The sequence below is a fragment of the Chrysemys picta genome, chromosome 20, assembly GCF_011386835.1.
Source record: "Chrysemys picta bellii isolate R12L10 chromosome 20, ASM1138683v2, whole genome shotgun sequence".
Classification (NCBI taxonomy): domain Eukaryota; kingdom Metazoa; phylum Chordata; order Testudines; family Emydidae; genus Chrysemys; species Chrysemys picta.
This window is the reverse complement of record NC_088810.1, coordinates 13,722,157-13,743,708: the sequence shown is the minus strand read 5'-3', so window position 1 is coordinate 13,743,708 and position 21,552 is coordinate 13,722,157. Positions and strand designations below refer to the sequence as shown.

The 21,552-nt window shown below is 57.8% G+C and overlaps 1 protein-coding gene across 1 annotated transcript; it reads right to left on the bottom strand.

Moving 5' to 3' along the window:
- Positions 1-1,546: 1,546 nt before the first annotated feature.
- On the bottom strand, positions 1,547-16,563 carry TAGLN2 (transgelin 2). Its single transcript, XM_005310854.5, has 5 exons — positions 16,414-16,563; positions 4,663-4,855; positions 4,080-4,254; positions 3,297-3,399; positions 1,547-2,742 (listed from the first exon to the last, which is right to left on the bottom strand). Exons 2-5 carry the CDS (start codon positions 4,837-4,839, stop codon positions 2,601-2,603), a joined length of 597 nt encoding a protein of 198 aa, XP_005310911.1. The 5' UTR covers positions 4,840-4,855; positions 16,414-16,563; the 3' UTR covers positions 1,547-2,600.
- Positions 16,564-21,552: the final 4,989 nt, after the last annotated feature.

Genomic DNA, 21,552 nt, shown 5'->3' with positions numbered 1-21,552 from the left:
CGCTGCCCTTCTGAGCAGATCCCTGCCCATACTGGGCCAGGCCCTTGCCAGGGTCACCATTGCCTCCATTATACAGACAGACAGGACATGCAGAGCTGGGAGGTGCTACATCTCCTGCTGCCCTGGCTAGGACATTAACTAGTGAACCAGATTCCACTCTACCCAAACCCAAGCTGCTGCTTTCAGCAGTGCAGAGCAGACTACTCCCAGCTCCAACGTAGAGCCAGACCAACCAGCTCTACTGCCTACTGGCTTCTGCTCTGAGCAGCCCATCCTGACTGCAGCAGCATTAACTCTGCAGCTTCTCTCACAGCTGGGCAACCCCCAGACACCAGGGAGCAGAGTGTCCCAAGGGCAGAAGAGCCTGCCACACACTGCCAGGGCCTCAGGTGACTGACTCCTCCTAAGCCAGCTGCCCACTGTAAAGGTCAATGAGACCTAGTGACAGTAGATGTGCCTGTGTAGATGGGCCACCTAGCACCCCTAGGTCAAAGCAGCCCAGAGGGGAGAAGCAGAAACAGCTCCAGGTACTTTGGGAGCAGAGCTGATGCCCCACCACAGCTAGTTTCCACACCTCGTGCTGAGCAACCCACCCAGATGAACAGCCCATGAGAAGTCCGAGGACTACAGCCAGACACCCATTCTACCACCAAGAGCATCCTGCCACTTCAGGGAGCCTACAATCACCCTGCCCCTCCAGCCCTGTTGCTTCAGGGGACCCAGTGTCAGCAGAGCTGCTGCCAGCAGGCTGAGGAGGGGGTGACTCCTGTCAGGAGCTACCTCATTATCCAGGGGCCCCCAATAGGGACTTCCAAAACTAGGGGCCCTGATTTCTGGATTCCCCAGAGTCCTGGGAGGGGGATGAACAACACAAACCATGCTCAGCTTGCTGCTGTCTGGCCATTATTGTAACAGTGATTGGGCAGCAGGCTGCTGCTTGCAGCTCCTACAGCTGCTCAAGTAATTACCCCATTGCCTCCTTTGCCCATTTCATCCTCTTAGAGGTCACAGGCCATGGCACAGCCAAGGCAGAGGGCCCACCCCTGACCTGCCAGCCTACCCACTCAGTCCAGCTGCTTAAAGGCACAGGCTGTTCTGCATGGACATGCCTGATCCTTTGTGGATTGCCCCTCAGTACAGGAGGGGAGGCCCAGCTCAGTACAGGAGGGGAGGCCTAGTGCCAGCAGGCCACTCCCACCAGTGCAGGTCTGGCCTCACTCCCTTTCAGGGGGCCTCTGGTGCCATCCCAGACAGGGGAATTTGGGCCAATAGGAGCAGCCAGCTGGTCTCCACCAACTCATTCTCCCTCCAGCACAAAGGGACCTGAGCCTGAACACAGCCCAGGCACTATCCCTTTGTGCTCCCCTTTCCCGCAGATTGTGTGTGGGGGGGAGGGGTGCCTGTTCACTTGCACTGTCATTTCACTCTTTGCTGCCCCAACAGCATCTGCGAGAATTGCCAGCTGAGCCAACCCTGCATGAGCTGCCTAGTGTCCCTCCCCACACTGCTTTGTGCCGGGCTTCTCATCACACACAAGGACTCAGGGTTATAAACAAGATTTGGGTGACCTTTATTCTGATTGGTGACCTCAGAGATACATTCCACAGTCAAAGTCATCAGAGCACAGGTGACAGCTATGGCCCAGCTCCAGAGCTGGTCATGCAGCACTGCTGGACCAGCTAGGGTTAGGGTCAAGCCACAAGTCAGCCAGGAGCAATGCTGTTGTAACAGTGGGGCTAGCTCCAGGTGCAATGCACTTCCTAGCTCCTCCACCCATGGGGAGAGCCCAGCACACAGCTGCTCCTAACCTTGAGGGCAGACCATCAGCTGGCTGACAATGCCCTGTCCCAAGTCCCAGGGTCAACAGGGCAGGGTATTGCAGCCCTTTCTTCACAGCCCCAGCTGGGCAGCATTCTGCCTCCATCCCAGCTACTGGAGCCTGGATCATGTTACATGTTTCGTTACTAGCACAGGAGAGTTACTCTGAGACAATACAGAAAGCTCTGCAGCACAAGCGCAGGATTAGACACAAGACACTTGCTAGCAGGTCTTACAGCTGACCAGCTAGACCGAGCCCTGCAAAGGAGATTTTTGGTCCTAAGACTATTGACAGATCAGCAAGAGCCACTGGCCTGGGTATCTGGAATGCAAGAAGTGGGTTTGCTGCTTCAGACAGAGCCCCAAGCCCCAGGGAGGAGAGATCTGGCTAGCAGCTAGCAGCCATGGCTTTGGCACTTGGCTTTGATGGAAGGGTGGGAGGGGGCAGCCTTGATTGGTCCCAATGTCAGTCTAGACAGTCATTTGGTCTGTATGGAAATGGAGTTTGGTCCCTACACCCTAGTTCTGTAACAGTTTGGGGGAGTTCTGGGTCTTGTCCCCAGTGTTGCACACTGGGTGCTAGGGCCCCCCCCAGGTGCTGGGATGGGGAGCTTTGAATGCAGACTTTCAGGGCACGAGGCCCTGGCAGGTTTCACTGTGGTGGTTTGCAGGGGGTGTTCAAGGCACCACTCCCCAATTTTCTAGACTGTAGACAAATATATTAAACCCTAGAGAGGAGGGGGAAGGGATGGTGGAGAGGGAGTGCTGCCAAGCTGGGCTGATCAGAGGATCTGGCGTGGCATCCCATAGCCTGTCATGCCTGCTTGCGATGCACCCCGGTTGGTGCCCATCTGCAGCCCAATCACATTCTGACCCTCCTTCAGCTTGTCTTTAGAGAAGTCGCGGCGGTTCTCCTGGGATTTCCTGGGGGTGAGGAAAACATGAGTCAGACCGGAGAGGTCACAGGGAAAGCACCTGGGTGGCACCTAATGGCTAGGCAGCATTGAAGAGGAGTGGCTCACACTGCACTGTGGAAGGGAAGCTGAGTGGGGCCCAGTGACAGCTCTGCCTTCATTGTATTGACTACACCACAGGACCTTTCAGGACAGTCAGGCTGGATGAGCAGACATCCTGTCCCTCTGTAGAGTGGGAGAGACCTAAGTCACTTTGCTTCCATGTAGCCAAGTCCCCAAGCCAGTCACAGTCTGAGCCCAAGTCCCTCTTGCAGGCTGGGGGAGAGGGGGCAGCAGAGCACTGGAAGGTGCTTGCATCATTTAGAGTCCTCCTGCTGGGAGAGGTGGCTCCTGCACAGCAAGGCTGCCCAGCTCCACTTCCAGTGGCTTCAAGTCAGCTAGAAACAGGAAGACCCAAACCCGACTGCACCCTGGGCTGGGCCACGCCTGCTTGGCCTGACCACCCACCACTCTGGCCTGAGGGGCTGGTTTTCTGTTACTCTCAGAAGTTCAAGAGCTACTTACTTGGGGAACCAGTTGGGGTCTCCAACAAACAACCCATCTTGCTTTGTGACAGCCAAGCCCCCCAGATTCATCAGGGTCCTCTGCACACAGGCCATGTTCTTTCCTGGCAGGGCAGAGAGCCTGTGAGTGACGTGCTGTGGTCTGACCTAGGTGTATTCAGCACAGAGCCCAGCCTCTGCAGCGAGCCCAGGCAGCACTTGGAGGGGGTCAGTAACCCAATCCTACCTGCCAGTGGGGCCTGCCGCTCATCTCACCCCCAAGCTCTCTGGGGCAGAGCCCTGGCCAGGGTTCAAGATAAGTAGCCATTCCAGAGAATGGTGGCAATACCATCCCCCTTTCCTGGGTCCAAGCACAGCCTTTGGATGTGCCAGGCTGGCTGCATTCAGCAGAAGCATCTGCTGACCCCCGCTAGCAGCTGTGGAGCCTGCTGGGAAAGGGTCAAATGAGCTCTGCTAACTCAGAGGCAGGAGACCCACTGCCCCACCCAGATACAAGGGATGTGGGAGAAGATCTAGGGCATGGGCTGAGTCACCTTGGAGGAGGATCCCCAGGATAAGCAGAACCTGGGGAGACAGCCTTCTGCTGATGAAGCCAGACCCCATGAAGGGGGAGAGTTTGGATTTCTGCACAGTGCAAGGGCTGGATCTAGAGCAGGCCGCTCATGTGGAGCTTCTAACTCAGAGGTTCCCTGCTCATCCCCATGCTAGGGGTTAAGCCTACCACAGGAGCCAGGACAATTATGTGCCAGGCCAACCCTTCCCCCCACCCCCGAGCTCTCCCTACCTTCCCAGAGGTCCACAGTCTGGAAGATGTCAGTGGGTGCAATGCCATACTGCTCAGCAGCCCGCAGGAACTGGGAGATCTGTTCCATCTGCTTGAAGGCCTTGTTTGAGGGATCAGTGTTGGCGACAGGCCCCTGGCCCTTTGGGTAGAGGCTGTTGATGAGTTTGCAGAGCACCTGGGCAGGAAGGACAAGGATAAACCCAGGACTCAGCCAGTGTTCTAGGCTAGTCTCAATGGCAGTCTCCACAGCACCCTGTATCTGGGGACAGGACCATCTGCAGGAGTTCCTTCGGGGCAGAGTCACCCAGTGTTAGCTCAGCATAGCCAGCGTGTGCCCTGGAGTGCTCCAGCCCTGCTGGGGGAGGCTCCAGGGGCAGTAGGGAGGACCTGGTGCCTCTGGTCTGTAAAGCTGTGCTGCCCCCACACAGAGACCCTGGAGGATGCTTGTATCTCACTGCCACATCAAGGAGGGGGAATTGCCTGGGGCTCCAGCTCTCTGGAGGGGAAGGGACACCCCAGCTCATGTGAGAAAGCCCAAGCTGGTGGGGCACACGGGGGATCCTCCAACCCCAGTGATACTTACTGTGCCATCTTTCAACCACTCCTGGAATTTCTCTTTCCCGGGCTCAGGTGACTGGATGTCCCCACACTGCGCCAGGATCCACTGGGTGAGCATCTGCTCCAGCTCTGGATCGTACTGCTTGTCGATCCTCTGCTGAACCTCCCAGCTGAGTCCATAGGCTGGTCCCCTGTTTGCCATGGCAACGGTGCAGTGTCTGCAGGGCCAACACAGACAGGGCAGGTGAGTGTGGTGCCCTCTACAGTCTGAGCCATGACATAGCAACACAGAGGCTGGGGGAGCCAGGAGCCATCAGCCAGACTTAACTGGCACTAAGGGCCCAGCCCCTTTGGCCACTGTTGGGCATCCCAGGGCAGAGTTGATCCTGGCTAGCTGTGGATTAGAGGCTGCCCAGAGAACATTCCCCCCCTGCTCTGAGTTTGGGGGTCTCTACTACACTGGGGCACACCTGCCAAAGGCCAGGGAAAGACCTCCCCTGCTTGCAGGAGGCAGCTCTGTTCTGCAGTCCCAAGGCTAGGTCTCCCCAGAGCAGGAGCAGCATGTGCTGGGGCTGGTCAGAGGGGTTGCAGCATCCTCCCCGCAAGCCAGCCCCACGAGCAGTGGGCACCCAGGCCAGGCAAGGAAGGATCTGCATTTGCACCACTACACAGGTACAGCTGGAAAGCCCTGTCCACTCCCAGCAGAGGCACACATGCTCTAGGCCCATTTCCTGGTGGGGAGGAGAGCCCTGGGCCTGTGATTGTGGTGCTGAGCATCTCCCATCCAGCTCAAGATTTCATCAAGCCAGCAGGGAGGAGATCCTGTGCTCATTGAGCTCTTGAGCCTAGTCCCCAGCACAGCATCCTGCATGCACCCCCACACCCTGTTCTCTCCAGAGGGGAGAGCATGGCAGTGCTCCTCCCTCCCCTGCAGCTCTGAGCCCCAGTGTAAGTGCTGCTGCCAGGTTGTGTCCCCCTTCCCCAGGGTCTGCAAGGGGCACACACCATGACAGGGCTGGCCCCACCTGGTGGACCTTCCAGATAGAGGGAGCCCCATACATCCCCTGGCTGGGAGCAGACAGCAATAAGAGCTGGGGCCAACCCACCCACAGCCCATCCTGCATTTAGTCAGATTGGGAGCGGTCTGAGCCTGCAGAGGGAAGCCCAGCACCCAGGTTCCACCCACAGACCAATCACTGCACACAGAGAAACACTCCATGGAGCCACCCACCCATCACTCTGCCCATCACAGCACTGCAGTGGGTCACTGAGCACCCCCCAGTGCCCAGCACCAGCCCAACAGGGTCTCTCCAAAGACACTCCCAGCAGCCAGCTCCCCACAGCATGGGACATGCCAGCACCAGTAGCAAGAGGGAGGCTCTCCTACAGTTCCCTGGCTGCTGATCCAGTGTACAGCAGCATTTCCCAGCCCTGGGGAGGCCCCACCCTAGAGCTGACTGTCAGGGGCACTGATTGGAGACTTTCTGCCTTCTGGCAAGGTGCAGGGCAGAGGGATGTGCTCCCTCACTCAGTATAGCCCCTCCCCCAGCTCAGGGCTGCCTTTTCAGAAGGCCCTTACCCCAGGGGAAGGAAGCTCTGCTGGAATTTCCTTTGAGGGATGGTCAGACTTCACACGCTGTGTGGTGGGGATGGCTCCAGACATGGCTTCCCCTCCCCACACCCAGTGCCTGCTTCTGCTATTCCAAGACTGGATCCCTTCAGCTTTTGGGGCACTGTGGGGTCAGCTCTGGTCAGGGGCATTCAGATTCAGCATGTCAGCCCCTCCCTACCCCACCCAAACCCCCTCCCTGGGCCAAGGCCCATTCTGCACGGTCAGGGCAGTTGGATTTGGGGGCAGGAGAGGAGGCTAGACGAGAACATGGTGGGTCAGGATTGTAAAAGAAGCTGCCGCTGCCTTGGCTGCAGCTGGGGACCAGGCTCTCTCCAGATGGTGGGAAAGAGCCTGTCCTGGAGCCAGTCTCTCCCACCCACCCCATACACTGGGTGCCGTATCAGGAAAGTCAACAGCCCTGCCGTCCAAGCACATTCCAGCCCTAATCTCTGGAACGCAGCTATGTGCCGGGGCCAAGCAGGACGCGCCAGGGCCTGAGCCCAGCCCCAAGCTGCCTGAGGAGCCCAGCAGCTGTTCTGCAGGGGCAGGGGCAGGGCAGCTGCCCAGCCCCACAGGCTGCTATATGGAGCCTTAGGGGGAACCAGGGCCCCAGGACAAATGCAGCCAGGCCAGGGCAGAGTCTCTGGCTGGGGCTGCCAGTCCAGCCCTTCACTGACTCTCAGCTGACACCCCATGTAAGGGAATAGGTGCTGCCCCCCTCCCTACTTGCTGGGATGGTCAATCTCAATTAGGGTGACCACACAGCAAATGTGAAAAATCAGGACGGGGGTGGGGGTGGCGGGTAATAGGAGCCTATATAAGAAAGACCCAAAATAGGACTGTCCCTATAAAATCAGGACATCTGGTCACCCTAATCTCAATTCCACTTGTTCTGCTCCCTCTGCCCAGGCCTGCTGGGGGCAGGCTAGTGTCTCAGATGGGACCAGGCTTTTGGGGAGGAAGAGGGATGAATGAGCTGCAACTCTGATACAATCCACCCCATTGCTCCACCTCCCACCACTGCTGAATCATGCTTGCACTTCTGGGTGAGGCCTGGGCTGGAGTTCTCAGCCAGGAGACCTCATCGCCACCTGGAGCAGGGGAGTGTTGCTTGGCCAGGCAGTGACAGCTGCTAGGAGCAGAGGGAGACTGCACATGGTGCCATACAATGTTGCACTCAGCCAAGGGCTCTCCTGGCCAGGAGAGACTTAGGATTCCTGCCTCACAACATGGGAGTGAAGCTGCAAGCTCTGCCCCAGATGCAGGCTGCAAATGGAGCAGCTGCTGGCCTTCAACACAGGACCCAGGCATCTGCAGCACATGGGCAAGATGGAGGCAGAGGGGGCCATGCCCAGGAGCTGAGGAGAAGGCTGGACTGTAGGGAGGGCAGATGGTGGTGCTGGGCAGGCCCCTGCAGGGATGTGAACATGGGCAGTTCTGCTGACACTCCTGGAGGGAGCAAACAGCAGCATTTGGTATGCTGAGCCTGGGTACCCATCCACACCTGCAGGGCAGCTCTAGCAGAGTCACGGGAAGAGGGCACGCAAGACACCAGCTGAGCTGGTCCTTGCAGGGACTTTTGGCCCATGCTGGACACAGTGGACAGGACAACGGCCACCACCCTCTATATTAAACCGGGAACTGCCTCTGGCTGAGATCTGAACAGACAAGCCCCAATAAACAATCCTGCCAGGCCAGCCTCCTCTCCCCAGCCCTGAGGCAGGGCTGAGCCAACAGCCCCCACCATGATGCTGCACCAGCACTTCCTGGACAGCAACTTCTCACCCTTGCAGGGCATTTCCTATCCAAGCAACCCCTCAGCAGTGTCCATGGCAGGCCCCATCCTGGGAGCAGGAAGTGGGGGGGGCAGGGAAGGTGTTATTTCAGCTCCCCCAGCCATTCTGCAAGGAGAGGCTCCAAGGCAGCCGGCTGGGAAGGAAATAGTCAGCATTTGCTGGTCCCTGCCCTGGTACCAGATGGGAGTGAGACCTTTCCAGGGATCCCCATTATTTATAGAGCCCCACTGCTCCCTGCCCACTTCCCCAGCAGCTCAGTCAGGGGGAGCTCCTTATAATCCTGACTCTCAGCTGGTTGAACAAGGGAGCAGCACAACCCAGAGACACAGGGGCACCCAGCTGCTGGCTCCCCACCCCACCCATCACTATGGAGCGGGCCTTGCAAGGCCCCCAGTGGACCCAGCACCCACTCCTCCTGTGGAATGTTTGCAGGATTGGGAAATGGCTCTGGGGCCCAGACTCAAGCGGGGGAGGGGAGGGGTGAATCACTCCCAGCCAGGGACAATTGCTATTGAGCAACTTGGCGATTTAATCAAGTCTGGAGATTGTCAGTAGTTCGGCTCCCTCCAGCCTCCTGCCTTATCCCTCAGTGTCACTGTGAGACTAGCAGCTGAGAGGATGCCACAAGCCAGGGATGCTGCAGCTCTGGGCACCGTTCCTGGGGCAGGAAGCAGGCCCTCCCCCAGCAGGTCTGGTGCCAATATAGCAAGGGAGGGGTGAGAGTGCTCCCCTAGACAGAATGGCACATGCACCCATCCAGGGAGGGGCTCCCAGGCACACACAGGAGGGAGGGGCACTATTCCAGAGCTGAAAGCCAGTCATGCTACCCCCCTCCCACCACCAGGCTACAGATGCCTGGGGAAGGGGCCTGAGCCTCTGTGCTAAGGTGGCCTGAAATGCTCTTTCCAGAGGTACTTGAGTAGGCAGGGTGGGGGTGAAGCCAGTAATCTCCTGAACCCCCAGCACTGTGGATCCCATCAGGCCTGGGGCTGTTGGGTTTCACTACAGCTCCCCTGAGAACTCACCCAGCTAGCTGGGCACAAGGGAAGGTTTGAGCCACCCCCAAACTGGTCTGAGAAAGCAGCTGCAGTACGAGCCTGCCATCCCACTGGCTCTGTTCCCTCAGCACAAGACTTACCAACCCTCCTGATCGATGGCCCCTGCCTGCCTGTCCTCGGCAGTCCCCTAAACCCCAGCCACAGTCAGTGCTCACCCCTGCATCAGGTGCATCAGTGGCTGCCATCCACAAGCACAGAGCCAGTGTTACTGAGGCAGAGACCATCTGCCCCCAGCGAGGTGCCTGCATGGCTGACAGGTTGGAGGGGGAGACCCAGCTCAGCAGCAGTGGAATTGCTGCTCTGGGTCTACACCCTGCCTCTGCAGCTCCCCACAGCTGGCAGGTGTGAGGCAGGAGAGCCAGTCTAAGGGGGTGCAGACACACCCAGCTGGGAGCCCTTCACACAAAGGAGCCAGCCCTGAGGGCTCCAGCCCCTCCCTGCCACATGCCAACTCCCAGCCCTCTATGCTGCAGGCGGCTCCTTCCAGTTCAGTGCAGCTGGCCAGAACCACCCACACGGTGGGAAACAGACGGTGGCTAGTCCTGTCACAGCCTGTTCCAGAAGCTCCTCAGGTTGCACTGCAGCGGGTGGGTTGTCTCCCCCTTCACCACCCTGTGCAGGGAGCCCAACTCTCTAGGCAGGTCTCCCAACCAGCACTCGAGACAAGGAGTGGGCTAGCTCACCCCTGGATCCCAGCCTGTTTAGGGGGCAACAGCAGCCAGTTCACTCAGGATGGGCAGAGCCATGATCTTCCTCCCAGGTCAGCCCTAGCCAGGCTCCAGGCAGTCACTGCAGCCTGGTGTCCACCACACTCCTCTGTGGCATGCAGTCCAGGAGCACAAGTGTACAGCTACCATTGGTGGGGGAGGGGGAAGGAAGAGAAGAGAGAAAGGAAGACCTGGGGCAGCGCTGCTAGGAGGTGACTCCCTGCCATCTCCAAGACTGGGAATAGACACCTTCCCTACTAGATCAGCTCTGCAGAGAGCATCTCATGCCCACACTTGCACCATGCCGGTTAGACTGTCAGGCAGTATTCCTAGGAAGCCAGCACCTCAGCCCTTATGCAGATCTAGCTCCTTTCTAGCACATGCTCGCTGAACCATGAAGGGGCCACTTAATGGGAGGCCAGATGCTGCCTGACTCACTGCTCATCACCCACTCACTGAGCCAGGTTTAACTTCTGCACACCCCCCCCCCCCCATTAGTTTCACATTCTCAAGCTCAGGACAGTCCAGGGCATGTGGGAAGTCTGCCCAGTCCAGCCCTTATATGGATACTTTTCTGAGAACATTTCTGCTTAGACAGGGTTTGGTTTCCCTACAGTAGGGGTTACATCAGTTTGGTACATGCCAGGCCAGCAGTTGGCCATAAACTGGACCTGAGCCAGGAGAGGAGCTGGTGCCACCAATTCTCCAGTTCATCCTGCCAGGTGTGAGAGCTGACGGCACAACGCAGCTTTGTCCCAGCATGTCAGGGAAGAAGGAAACCTACATCATCTCATTTCCCAGAATAGTCCCTACCTGTGAGCCATCACAGCCACGTGAGTGTGCCCACCGGTGTAATACAAGCAGGGTTAGAGCCAGGCTGCCTCAGCCACACAGCCAAGTGCATGGTCATATCTAGGACCAGAGGATGTGGTGCCCTTGCAGGCTGGGCAGCTGGCTGGTGAGCAGGGACTTGGTTATTCACCAGGCTCGCTTCCCAAACATGTACTCTCAATGTGTACATGGGATACACACACACACAGGAGGGTCATGAAGCATGATGAAAGGGGGTGCTACCTCTGTACATGGTCTATGCCCCCCACCTCCTCCTGCACCCCACCCCCGAGCCCCCTCCTGCACGGAGACTCCCTTCCTTGGCAAGTATAATTCTTAGTTAACCAGAATTTGACTAACTGGTACACACACACCCCAACATGCCAGATAAAGCTTTACTGTATTTAGCTTCACAAAGTGCTCAAACACCGACAGAGGCAACATCCTGTACCCAAAGATCTAACCAGCCAGATGAGCAACCTCAGCCAATGACTGGAAACTGAAATCAACAAAGTGCTAACGGAAAAGCAACAGCAGATTAAGTGAAGGTAATTAGCCACTAAGTAAACTGGCAAGGGATGTGGGGATTTGACATCACATGGAGATTCTACATTGAGCTCAGCTGGCAGTTCTGGGTTGGAGGCAGGAATCCCTGGCTGGGAGGCTCTGGCCTGTGCTAAGCAGTCACTCAGACTGGATGATCACAACCATCTCTTCTGGTCTTGAAATCTAGGCAAATGTTGCTTTAATTGGGTCCCAGCAGGATCTTGTTGTCTGGAGAGCATCAGGCTACGCTAGCTCATTGTTCTCTCAGTCTGGACATGGGCAGCAAACTGGACACTCTGCACAGTGGGACTGGGCTAGCTGCCTCCAGGCCAGTGTGCTATGCCACACCCTTCACTGGGAACATGGGTGGAGGAGGCAGCACCTGTCCCATCCAGGCAGCAAGGTAGCTGCAAGCAGCCACTGCTAGAACCCACAAGCTGGCTGGAGATTTGTTTGCATCATTTACATTCTCTGGATACAGACATGCCCTCACTCACTTATTTGTGCTTCCACCTGCCCCCCCAAGTGGGACCTGCAGGCACTTTGAGAAGCTGATTGAGGAGGGCTGTCCCCAGAGCCCCTCACCCCCATGCCAAGCCTTGGATCAGTCCTTGGCAGACAGGAGGGGTGGCCGAGCACCCTAAAGGGTCAGAGCCCACTTCCGCTCACCAGCGGCAGTGAAGCTTTGCAGAGTTGGAGCAACATCAAGTGGGGCCTGGCCTGCACCAGGGCTCAGACAGCAGCAAGAGGGCTGAGAGGGAAGGAGAGCACCCCACTTCCCATAAGATTAGTGGGACAGACTCTGGTGCTTAGCCAGAGGCTCTTGGCAAGGATTCTCTGAAGACAGGCCCCAGAAAAGGCATGAAGGGGAATTGGAAGGGCCCGTGTCCAGGTCAGTGGCCCTACCTGGGAAGCCACAGAAGAGGTAGCTGAGCTTCTGGAGAGTGGTTGCAGAGAGGCAGCCATCAGGCCCAGCCTGGAGTGGCTGTGAAAGGCAGCTCCCCAGGAGCATTAGCAGCACTGGGCTCTGGGCCAAGGATCAGCAGTAACTGAAATTGGTGGAGACAGGCCTGATTTCCTGCCACAGATGGAGTCTGCTGGAGGCTGGAAGACAAGAGAGCCAGCCCTGGGGGAGGGGAGAGGATGCTACTGAATCCCGCAGAGCAGAAAGCAGCCACCAGAGTTTAGCACCCAGGTGGCCAGGAAGCGATAAGCCCTCAGAGGAACTGATCTCCCCCCCCCCCCCACATCTGAGCAGGGAGGGGGGAGTTGCTGCTGTTGAAATCCCCACAAACAGGAAACCCCCTGGAAGTGTGGGCGGGTCCCCCGGGGGTGTTGCCATGGCAACAGAACACAAGCCAGCCACAGACCCAAGGGCACCAAAAGTGCAGGGGCACTGCCATGCTTGGGTCCCACGAGGGCAGCATGTTCATGTGGGCACACCAGAGTACAGGGCTCCACAAGGCATGTGTCTGGACCGAGACACCCCACATGAAGGGCTCTGGCTAAGAGCTGCCAAGGAGGGGAGCGAGCCAGCAAGAGGGTACAAGCCCCATGCTGGGCCCTTGGGCAGAGAGCCTGGCTGGGGAGCAGCAGCTCAGGACAGGGAAGGAAAGCCACCCCGCTCTCCTCCCCAGGAGTTTGGACCAGCTCGGTTTTCGTCTGTCACTCCCCCACCCCCAAGAGCCCAAGAGGAGGAGCTAGGGTTACCACCTGGTTGGTGCCAGACTGGCTTGGCCGGTTTTGTAATGGATTTGCCAGTTGCCCCCCAAAAAGCAGCAGATTAAATGAAGTGTGGGTCTAAAGATTAGCTATTCCACAGTACTGTCAAATGTGGACAGTGTCTGTGTGCAGCTAAGGATGCTCAGTGTTCCCACTTCTGCAGTTTAAGTAAGAAATGGATGTTAGCAATCTTCTGTGTTCTCTCTAGATACTGTAAGTGGCAGTTAAAGGGAGGGGGATTGCCGAGTTGCCTTGTGGTTAGGGGTGCAGCAGGCTTACTTGGAGGATGCTGATATTTTTGCAGTTCAAAGGTAGTAACTCCAAGAGGAGCCAACAGAGTCTGCAGCTTCAGCTGTTGAGACTGCCAAGTGGGGGGGAAGATCAGGAGGGAGAAAAGGCCCCACCCTAGAAGCCACACTACTCACACCCCTCCTCCTGCCACCCCCACATCCACTCACTTCCAGCCCATGTTCTTGAGGGCACGGACCTTGGCTCCAGCTGGGAGGGCCCACAGCACCCAAGCCACAAGGAGACTCAGCCATGCACACTGCAGCTCTCTTGGCTTTCAGGTCAGCTCTTTGGAGCCTATTGGCTTGAGGGGGAGCTGCAGATGGACTAGTGGGGGAGGCAGTAGGGATTACTGGGGGGGAGGGGTTAAGAGTCTCTCCTCCCCCCGCTGCAGATTCTCCCTGCTCAGAGCTGGGCAGCCCAGGATTAGCACCTCCACCCAGGAGAGCTCTTCTGGGACCCTAGACAGGAGCCACTCCAACCTGCAGTTTCCAGAACTGAGCACCCTGGAGGCAGAGGGGATGTGGTGAAGGCAGGAGGCACAAGCCAGATCGGCATCTCATGAAACTTTAGAAGCCCCCCCCCCCCGCAATTCAGGGGCTCAGCCAGCTGCAGAGAGATGCTCATTACAGATGGGAATAAAAATGCCAGCTCTGCCTGCCCCTGGAGCGGTGCCAGCAAGCAGCAGGTCGATTCACATGAACAGCAGCTGCTGTTTTATGGGGTAGTTTCACTTTATGGAGGCCCTCAATTCAGCTGTGAGCAGATTCCCATAAAACATTCCAGCCCAAGAACACAGGCTGTTAACACACTATTAATCTGCTGCCCCAGGACATGCTGCCACCCTCCCCCGAGCCTTCGCAAGCCCAGACCTGCTGTACCTTGATACTGGAGCTTGCCAAACTGGGAGCTGGACAAGGCCTTTTCCCTCTGCTAGCCATGCCAAAGGCAGGGCTGTTACATGTTCATAGCCATCAGGCAGCCTGGGACCAGAGAGCCCATCCTGCTCCCAAGCACCCATCTGGATTTGCTGCTGTCCCACAAGAGGGGCCAATAAAGGATCAAAGTGATTGCTCTAACCCCCATTCATCCATTACCTGCAATACCCTCTCCCTGCCCCCAGAATCCTGCACAGAGTGCTGGAGAAGGACAAACCCTGGAGCCAAACACCCCCATGCTAGGACCAGTGCAATTCCACAGCAGCTCCATTGCCTCAGGAGGCCATTCCACAGGAGCGATCTACACAGCACTGGAACCACTGCCACTATGCAACTCCAGTAGCTGCTGTTCTACTGATAACAAGGGACAGCTGCAGCCTGGTCATACAAGACTAACTATGCCAGCAGGGGAGGCACCTCTAAACCAGCAGCACAGCATCCACAGCGGATTTAAAAACTGCAGAGCCCCACCCTATCCAGAACAGCTACATTGGTACAAACTGTCTGCAAGACCACTGGTTCTCAGCCTTTCCAGACTACTCTCCCCCTTTCAGGAGTTGGATTTGTTTGCATACCCCAAACTTCACCTTGCTTAAAAACTACTTGCTTACAGAACCAGACATAAAAATGCTAGTGCCACAGCCAGACTATTACTGACTTTCTCATTTTCACCATATAAATAGAATTCTACTTACATTTCAGTGCATCGTATATAAAGCAGTATAGACAAGTCACTATTTTTATGACATTTTAGTCTGCACTGACTTCGCTAGTGCTTTGTGTAGCCTGTTCAAACACTAGACAGATATCTAGATGAGCTGATGTACCCACTGGAAGACCTCCGCATGCCCCCAGGGGTACACGCATCCCTAGTTGAGAACTACTGCCTTAGACCAGGCCTTCCTTGCCTCTCATCCAAGCTCTTCAATGAGGAATTTTCACACCACAGCCTGAGAAAAGCAGCCTGGAGGCTATGGATGAAGTGCAGCCACCTCACACCACACTGCCCAAGAGTAGGCTACGGAGTGGATGCCAGGCATGGCCACACCCTGACCAGCCACGGCTGGAGGGAAAGGACTTAGGAGCTGGGGAGCTCACCCATTATTTGCATTCTGGGTCAAAGCAGCATTAGCCTGCCTGAGGGACCAGCTGTGGCTGTTCTAAGTGGCAGGTCCCTCAGGGGAGGGCAAAGGCCTCACATGTCTCTGCTGCTCCATTTTAGAAGCAGAGTCCTGGAAACGGACCAGCGTCCAGGGAATTGGGTCAGACCCAGAAGCACTGCTAGTTTTTCCTTTTCTGGAGAGAAAAGAGAGCCCAGGCCGGGAGACTGTTTTGAGCATGAAGTCGTCAGCCCCGCACCGGCCTTTGTAACCACTGTGCTGCTTGCCAAGCTGGGGAGCTCATGGCAGGGGGAGGAGAGTAGGCCTGGCGCCAGGAGCAGCAGCACAAGCAGCCAGTTTGCAGAAGTCCCCTGATTTATAAGTTTGTTGTAGCAACACACTGCTAGCGCCAGCCGGCTGCAGAGGGGTCACGATCCCCGATGAGACAGCAGTTTCTGCACTAGCGACCCAGACTTTCCCCAGAGCACCCGAGCGCCTTCGCCAGTGGCCATCTCTGGGAGGGCGAAGCAGCTACCACACCTATCCAGCTCCCCTCTGGGGGGCCCACTGGTGCGCTCGCTCCAGCCGTGACAGATTTAACAGCACCCTCCCGCCCAGAGCCTGCAAACAGGGGGTCCTGGGGCAGCCTTCGCTAGCAGCGGCACCGAGCAAAGCCACCTAGTGGCACGGCCGAGCTCCGGGTCCCAGGCACACCAAGCCAGGGGCTCAGCCCAGCCCCAGACCCGGGGGCAGGTCAGCCGGCTGCTGTTCTGACACGTGGGAAGCCGGGGCCGCGCCCGCTCGATCAGCCCGCGGAACTGCAGCGTAACACTCGCTGCGCACGAGGGGCAGGCAGCGCACCTGGCCCTGCTGCGCGGCCCGGCACCGGCTTCCAGCAGCCGGACAGGCAGGACCCAGTAACAGCCCCGCACGCCGGCCGCTTTCACCGGTACCCAAACCCACCCGGCCCGCCCACGGGAACTCCCCAGTCCCGCGGGGAGCTGCCCGGAGCGCGGCACCTACAGCAGCCGGGAAAGAGCGGGAGCAGCCCCCAGTGGCCCCATATTCACCCCCGAGGATGAGACAAGGCAAGTTCCCCCCGCTCCCGGCCCCGACCTCCCTCCATAAAGCAGCCCCGGCCCAGGCGGCACCCCACCCATCCCCGGCACGGCTCTGACCTGCTGGCGACGGCCTGGAGCTAGAGCGATGAGATGGGACCGCACCCACCCCGCGCGGCTATTTGAGGGCTGATGTCAGCGTCCGGGGACGGGGGCGGTGCCGGGGGACGGGACTTAAAGGGCCGGGAGGCGCTGGCCCCGCCTTGCAGTGAGGTGGATGTGGTGGTGCCAGGCGCCCTTCAGGGCTGGAGCCGCCTGGGTTCTGCTAGGCCCCAGCGGGAGCTAGATGCTTTGAACGTGCCTTTAGCCATGCTGCGTTCCCCTACCCTGGGTCGAGCCCAGCCGCCCTCACCCCTGCGGTACCTTCCGGGGAGCAGGGCGCTGAGTTCAGGGAGGCCGTGTAGCGGAAAGCCACTGGGGAAAACCCACCCAGTCTCTTTGCAGTGCTTCTATATCCTGGGGAATTTTTGAGTAAAATGTTTTGAATGAAAATTCCCAATTTCACAAGTTGAAACATTTTACTCACAAATTCCCAGGTTTGGGGAAATTTCCCAGGATATAGAAGCACTGTAAAAAACTTTATCTGGGAATTTTTCACCAGATTTGGGAAATTTTTACCACTAGGTTGGGAAAAGTTGGCATCACGATATAGAAGCACTGCCTCCTTGCCCTGGAGGCCAGGCTGTAACAGTCAGTTACTGACACACACCTGAGAATATTGTAGTTTTTCACAGCCCCCAGGCAGAGGTCCAGCTACAATCAGGGGCAGCTCCAGGTACCAGTGCACCAAGCACATGCCTGGGGTGGCAAACTACGGGCGGCCTGCCAGTTGCTGTGAGGGTGGCAGTCAGGCGGCTTTCAGCGGCACGCCTGTGGGAGGTCCACCGGTCCCGCGGTTTTGGCGGCAATTCGGTGGCGGGTACGCCAAAGGCAAGGGATCAGCGGACCTCCTGCAGGCATGCTGCCGAATCTGCCTGACTGCCGTGCTTCGGGTGGCAAAATACATAGAGCCGCCCCTGGCTACAATCCCCAGACACAGAACTCTGGGAAGGGAGGATCAAGGTCTTGGCTCAGCCTTAACCTCCCCCCTATTTCCATGCTCTGAAAAACCAAACGCAGAGAATATTCTACCCAAGCTCAACCTCAGTTCTGCCTCTCCCCCTCCCCCCATGGAGGGGAGCAAAAAAGTACATCACCTGCCTTTTGGTGGAGGATGGTGCCCACCCTCATGGATCTGGAGGAGATACGCAGGAGGGCCAGGGCCTTCTACCTGAGCCTTTCCTCCCAGATCTGACCGATCCCGAAGCTTGCAGAGTGCTCTGGACCAAGCTCCCAATGGTCAGCACAGGTGACCGGAACCGGCTGGAGCTGCCTCTCTCTCTGGCCGAGCTCTCAGAAGTCCTCCATCTCATGCCCATCAATAAATTCCCAGGCATGGAAGGGCTGACTGTGGAGTTCTACCACGTGTTCTGGGATGTCCTAGGCCTGGACCTAGTCACCTTCTGAGCTGAGTCCTTGAAAAGTGGGGTCCTCCCTCTCTCATGCAGGCGAGCTGTGCTCGCCTTGCTTCCAAAGAAGTGGGACCCCCGTGACCTTCGGAGTTGGTGTCCCATCTCGCTCCTCAGCATGGACTATAAGGTCGTAGCGCAGGCCATCTTCCTGCAGCTGGGGTCTGTGCTGGTGGACGTGGTCCATCCCGATCAGACCTACACCAGGGGGAGGGATAGCTCAGTGGTTTGAGCATTGGCCTGCTAAACCCAGGATTGTGAGTTCAATCCTTGAGGGGGCCACTTAGGGATCTGGGGCAAAATCAGTACTTGGTCCTGCTAGTGAAGGCAGGGGGCTGGACTTGATGATCTTCAAGGTCCCTTCCAGTTCTAGGAGATAAGATATCTCCATTTATTTATTTATCCTAGGCTGGACCATCTTTGACAATCTGTATTTAGTCAGGGACCTCTTGGAGCTGGGGCATAGGGATGGTCTGTCATCACCCTCCTGTCCCTGGACCAGGAGAAGGCGTTCGACAGGGTGGACCACGGGTACCTCCTGGGCACTCTGCGGGCGTTCGGCTTCGGGCCCCAGTTTGTGGGCTTTCTCCAGGTGCTGTACGCTGAGGCGGAGTGTCTGGTCAAGCTCAACTGGACCCTGACCGAGCCGGTCAGCTTCGGGTGGGGGGTACGGCAAGGGTGCCCCCTCTCGGGCCAGCTGTACGCTCTGGCGATCGAGCCCTTCCTCTGCCTCCTCCGTCGGAGGTTAGCAGGGTTGGTGCTCCGGGAGCCGGAGCTGCGGCTGGTCCTGTTGGCGTACGCCGACGACGTGCTCCTCGTGGTCCAGGACCTGGGCGACCTGGTGCGGGTGGAGGCCTGCCAGGCCGTTTATTCGGCCGCCTCCTCCGCCCGGGTCAACTGGGCCAAGAGCTCTGGCCTGGTGGTCGGGGACGGGTGGCAGGCGAGCTGCCTCCCATCCGTGCTTCAAGCCATCCGGTGGAGTGTGGGTCCGCTGCTCTATCTCAGTGTTTACCTTTCCACCAGACATCGTTCTCCGCCAGAGAACTGGCAGGATTTGGAGGCCAGGGTGGGTGAGCGGCTGCAGAGATGGACAGGACTGTTCCAGTGTTTTCCTGTGAGGGAGGGCACTAGTGCTGAACTACCTAGTCCTGTCCATGCTCTGGCACCGGCTCAACACCCTGAGCCCAACCCCAGGGATCCTGGCTAGGCTCCAGAGGACAGCCCTGGAATTTTTCTGGCCAGGACTGCACTGGGTCTCTGCAGAGGTCCTGAGTCTTCCCCTGGAGGAGGGAGGACAGGGCCTGGTCTGTCTTCGTAGCCAGGTCCATGTCTTCCACCTCCAGGCCCTGCAGAGGCTCCTTTATGGTGCAGGTAGTCTGGCATGGAGCACATTGACGCACGCCTTCCTCCGCCACCTTGGAGGGCTCCGATATGATTGGCAGCTCTTTTTTCTTCACCCAAGGGGTCTTCTGGGAGACCTCTCTGAGCTGCTGGCCTTCTACCAGGACCTTCTCCAGACCTGGAAGCTCTTTTTGGTGACCAGATCCTTTGTGGCCACCAAGGGGACGGACCTCCTCACGGAGCCCTGCTACACAACCCCGGTCTACGTGTGCAAGTGGCGGAGTCTCCCTCTTTGCGCTGGAGGTTGGTCCTCGCAGAAACCACCAGGGTTGGAGACCTTCTGGACTACGACAGGGGGGACTGGGTGGATCCCTGGGCGCTTGGTTGGTGCATGGGACTCTCCACCTTTCCGACCGCCCTGCGCATACTCCAGGAGGTGGGGGTGGCCTTATCACCCATTTCTCTTGACTTCCTGCAGCGGGCCCTGTGAGAGGGCGTTCCCCGCCCACCCGTCACCCCGGGCCCTCTCGACCTTTTTATCAGGCCCCTGTTCCACGAGCCCCCGCAGCCTCCCCATTCCCATACTTCGAGCCAGCTGCGTGCCCTGCAGCCGTTTGCTTCTGAACCGCGCCCAGGGACCAACTATACATGCTTGTGCTCCACACGTTGCATCTCCTCACCTTCCCGTTCCGCCCTGACACCAAATGGCGGGACTATTTACCACTTGTGGAGAGTGAGGAGCCCCAGTGGGTCAGTATCTGTTCCACCCTGGTCCCACAGCCCACTGGGGTTATAGGTTGGCAGCTCTTTAACGGAGCCATGAGCACGGGCGTGTAACCTGGCACGGTTCACCCCCATTCCTGAGGCTCCCTAGACAGCTTTGAGGAGCAACGGGTGCTGTCGGGTATTCTCTGCTCGGTGTCCCCCTCTGGATCCCTAGTTTTGAACCTGTGACCTTCACTCCTGACCTTGTTATTCCTTAGTTGTCCCCTGTCTTCATTTGGTTCCTGGGTCCAGTGATCCCTCCTGCAAGGCTGGGGGAGGGGCCTTTAGACGTGGGCAGGCTTGTACCCGCCCACCTCCCAGGATTTCTAATAAGGCCTTTCAGGCAAAGACCTGGAGAGCTAAAGGCAGCTCTTGGTGGGCTGCAGGGATCTGCAGGCTGAGGCCCTGAAGCATGGACAAAGAGGGTGCTGGAGCCGTGGGGAAGTGGCCCAAGGAGGAGTCAGAGGCAGCGCTGAAAGCAGTGGCCATCAACAGGGTCCCTGGGCTGGAAGTCAGGACCCAGATTGGTGGATGGGCCTAGGTCCCCTCCCCCTCTCACCACTGAGGAAGTGACTGGACTGTGATACTTCCCCCCAGAAGGGGGGAACCCAGAGCATAACATGGCTGGAGGGCTGTGTCACTGAAGAGAACGCTGCAGTCCTGGGAGTGACATGGGTCCCAGAACAGAAGTGACAGCGGCAAGGCACCACCAGAAGGTGGTGCACTGGCAAGAAAAGCTAATTTGTGTGGCAGCCAGCAGGAGGCACTGGAGTGGTGAGCTGCACCCTGGCACACGTGGTAGAGAATGCGGGCATTTGGTTGCCCCTGAGGGAAGAGTGAGAAACTCAGACTGTTTGGCAGCTGCCCTGATAGAAGGGGAGTTTGGAAGACTAATAAAGGGACTATGGAGCTGCTGTGTACAGAGGTGTTTTTGGCGGAAGGCAAGTGTACCTTCCCAGGATGGACTTCGGAGTTGTTGCTTCCACTGAAGGGGGTTAAAGAGCAACCAAGGGGGGATTCAGGCCCTGGTGAGGCAGACCCACTGTTGCCACTGGTTTTCCAGGGAGGCACAGAGATACTTGCAGGAATGCCTGAGGCAACTAGCAGAAGAGCAGCATTATTTGCTCAAGACCGTCCAGGAGGTGATCAGAGGCCAGAGAGCCTGGGGCAAGAAGCCAGGTCCCAGGATCAGACTAGAAGCCTGAGCAGGGCAGTGTTATGCCTGTAGGCAGATGGAACACTTCAAGAAAGGGTGCCCCTATCAGGAAGAGAAGAGGCCTATCATCAAGGGAAAGAGAGCAGGGAAACCCCAAGGTCCATGACCTCTGAAGAGAACAGGAAGGGGGGATGCTTGTTTCACCTCTGGGGAACCAGGGCATGTGAAGAGGTAGTGCCCTCACTGACAGAACAGGAGCCCAGGGAAGGGCAGCATCCCGACTGGGGATGAGAAAGGGGACCCAAGCCAGGAGGAAGGGAAAGGGAGAAAGAAAGAGGTGCCAGATACCCAGAGGGGGTGCACCAAAATGGTGGAGAAGGCCAAAGGGCCGAGCAGGAGAGAAAGGAGAAACAGGAGAGAAGGAAGAGT

Excerpts from the sequence above, each read along its gene's own strand:
- TAGLN2 (XM_005310854.5), bottom strand. The coding sequence starts at position 4,839 with ATGGCAAACAGGGGACCAGCCTATGGACTCAGCTGGGAGGTTCAGCAG. Across the intron at positions 4,255-4,662 it reads AGTGGTTGAAAGATGGCACA|GTGCTCTGCAAACTCATCAA; the intron begins GTAAGTATCACT and ends CTTCCTGCCCAG. Across the intron at positions 2,743-3,296 it reads GACCCCAACTGGTTCCCCAA|GAAATCCCAGGAGAACCGCC; the intron begins GTAAGTAGCTCT and ends CCTCACCCCCAG.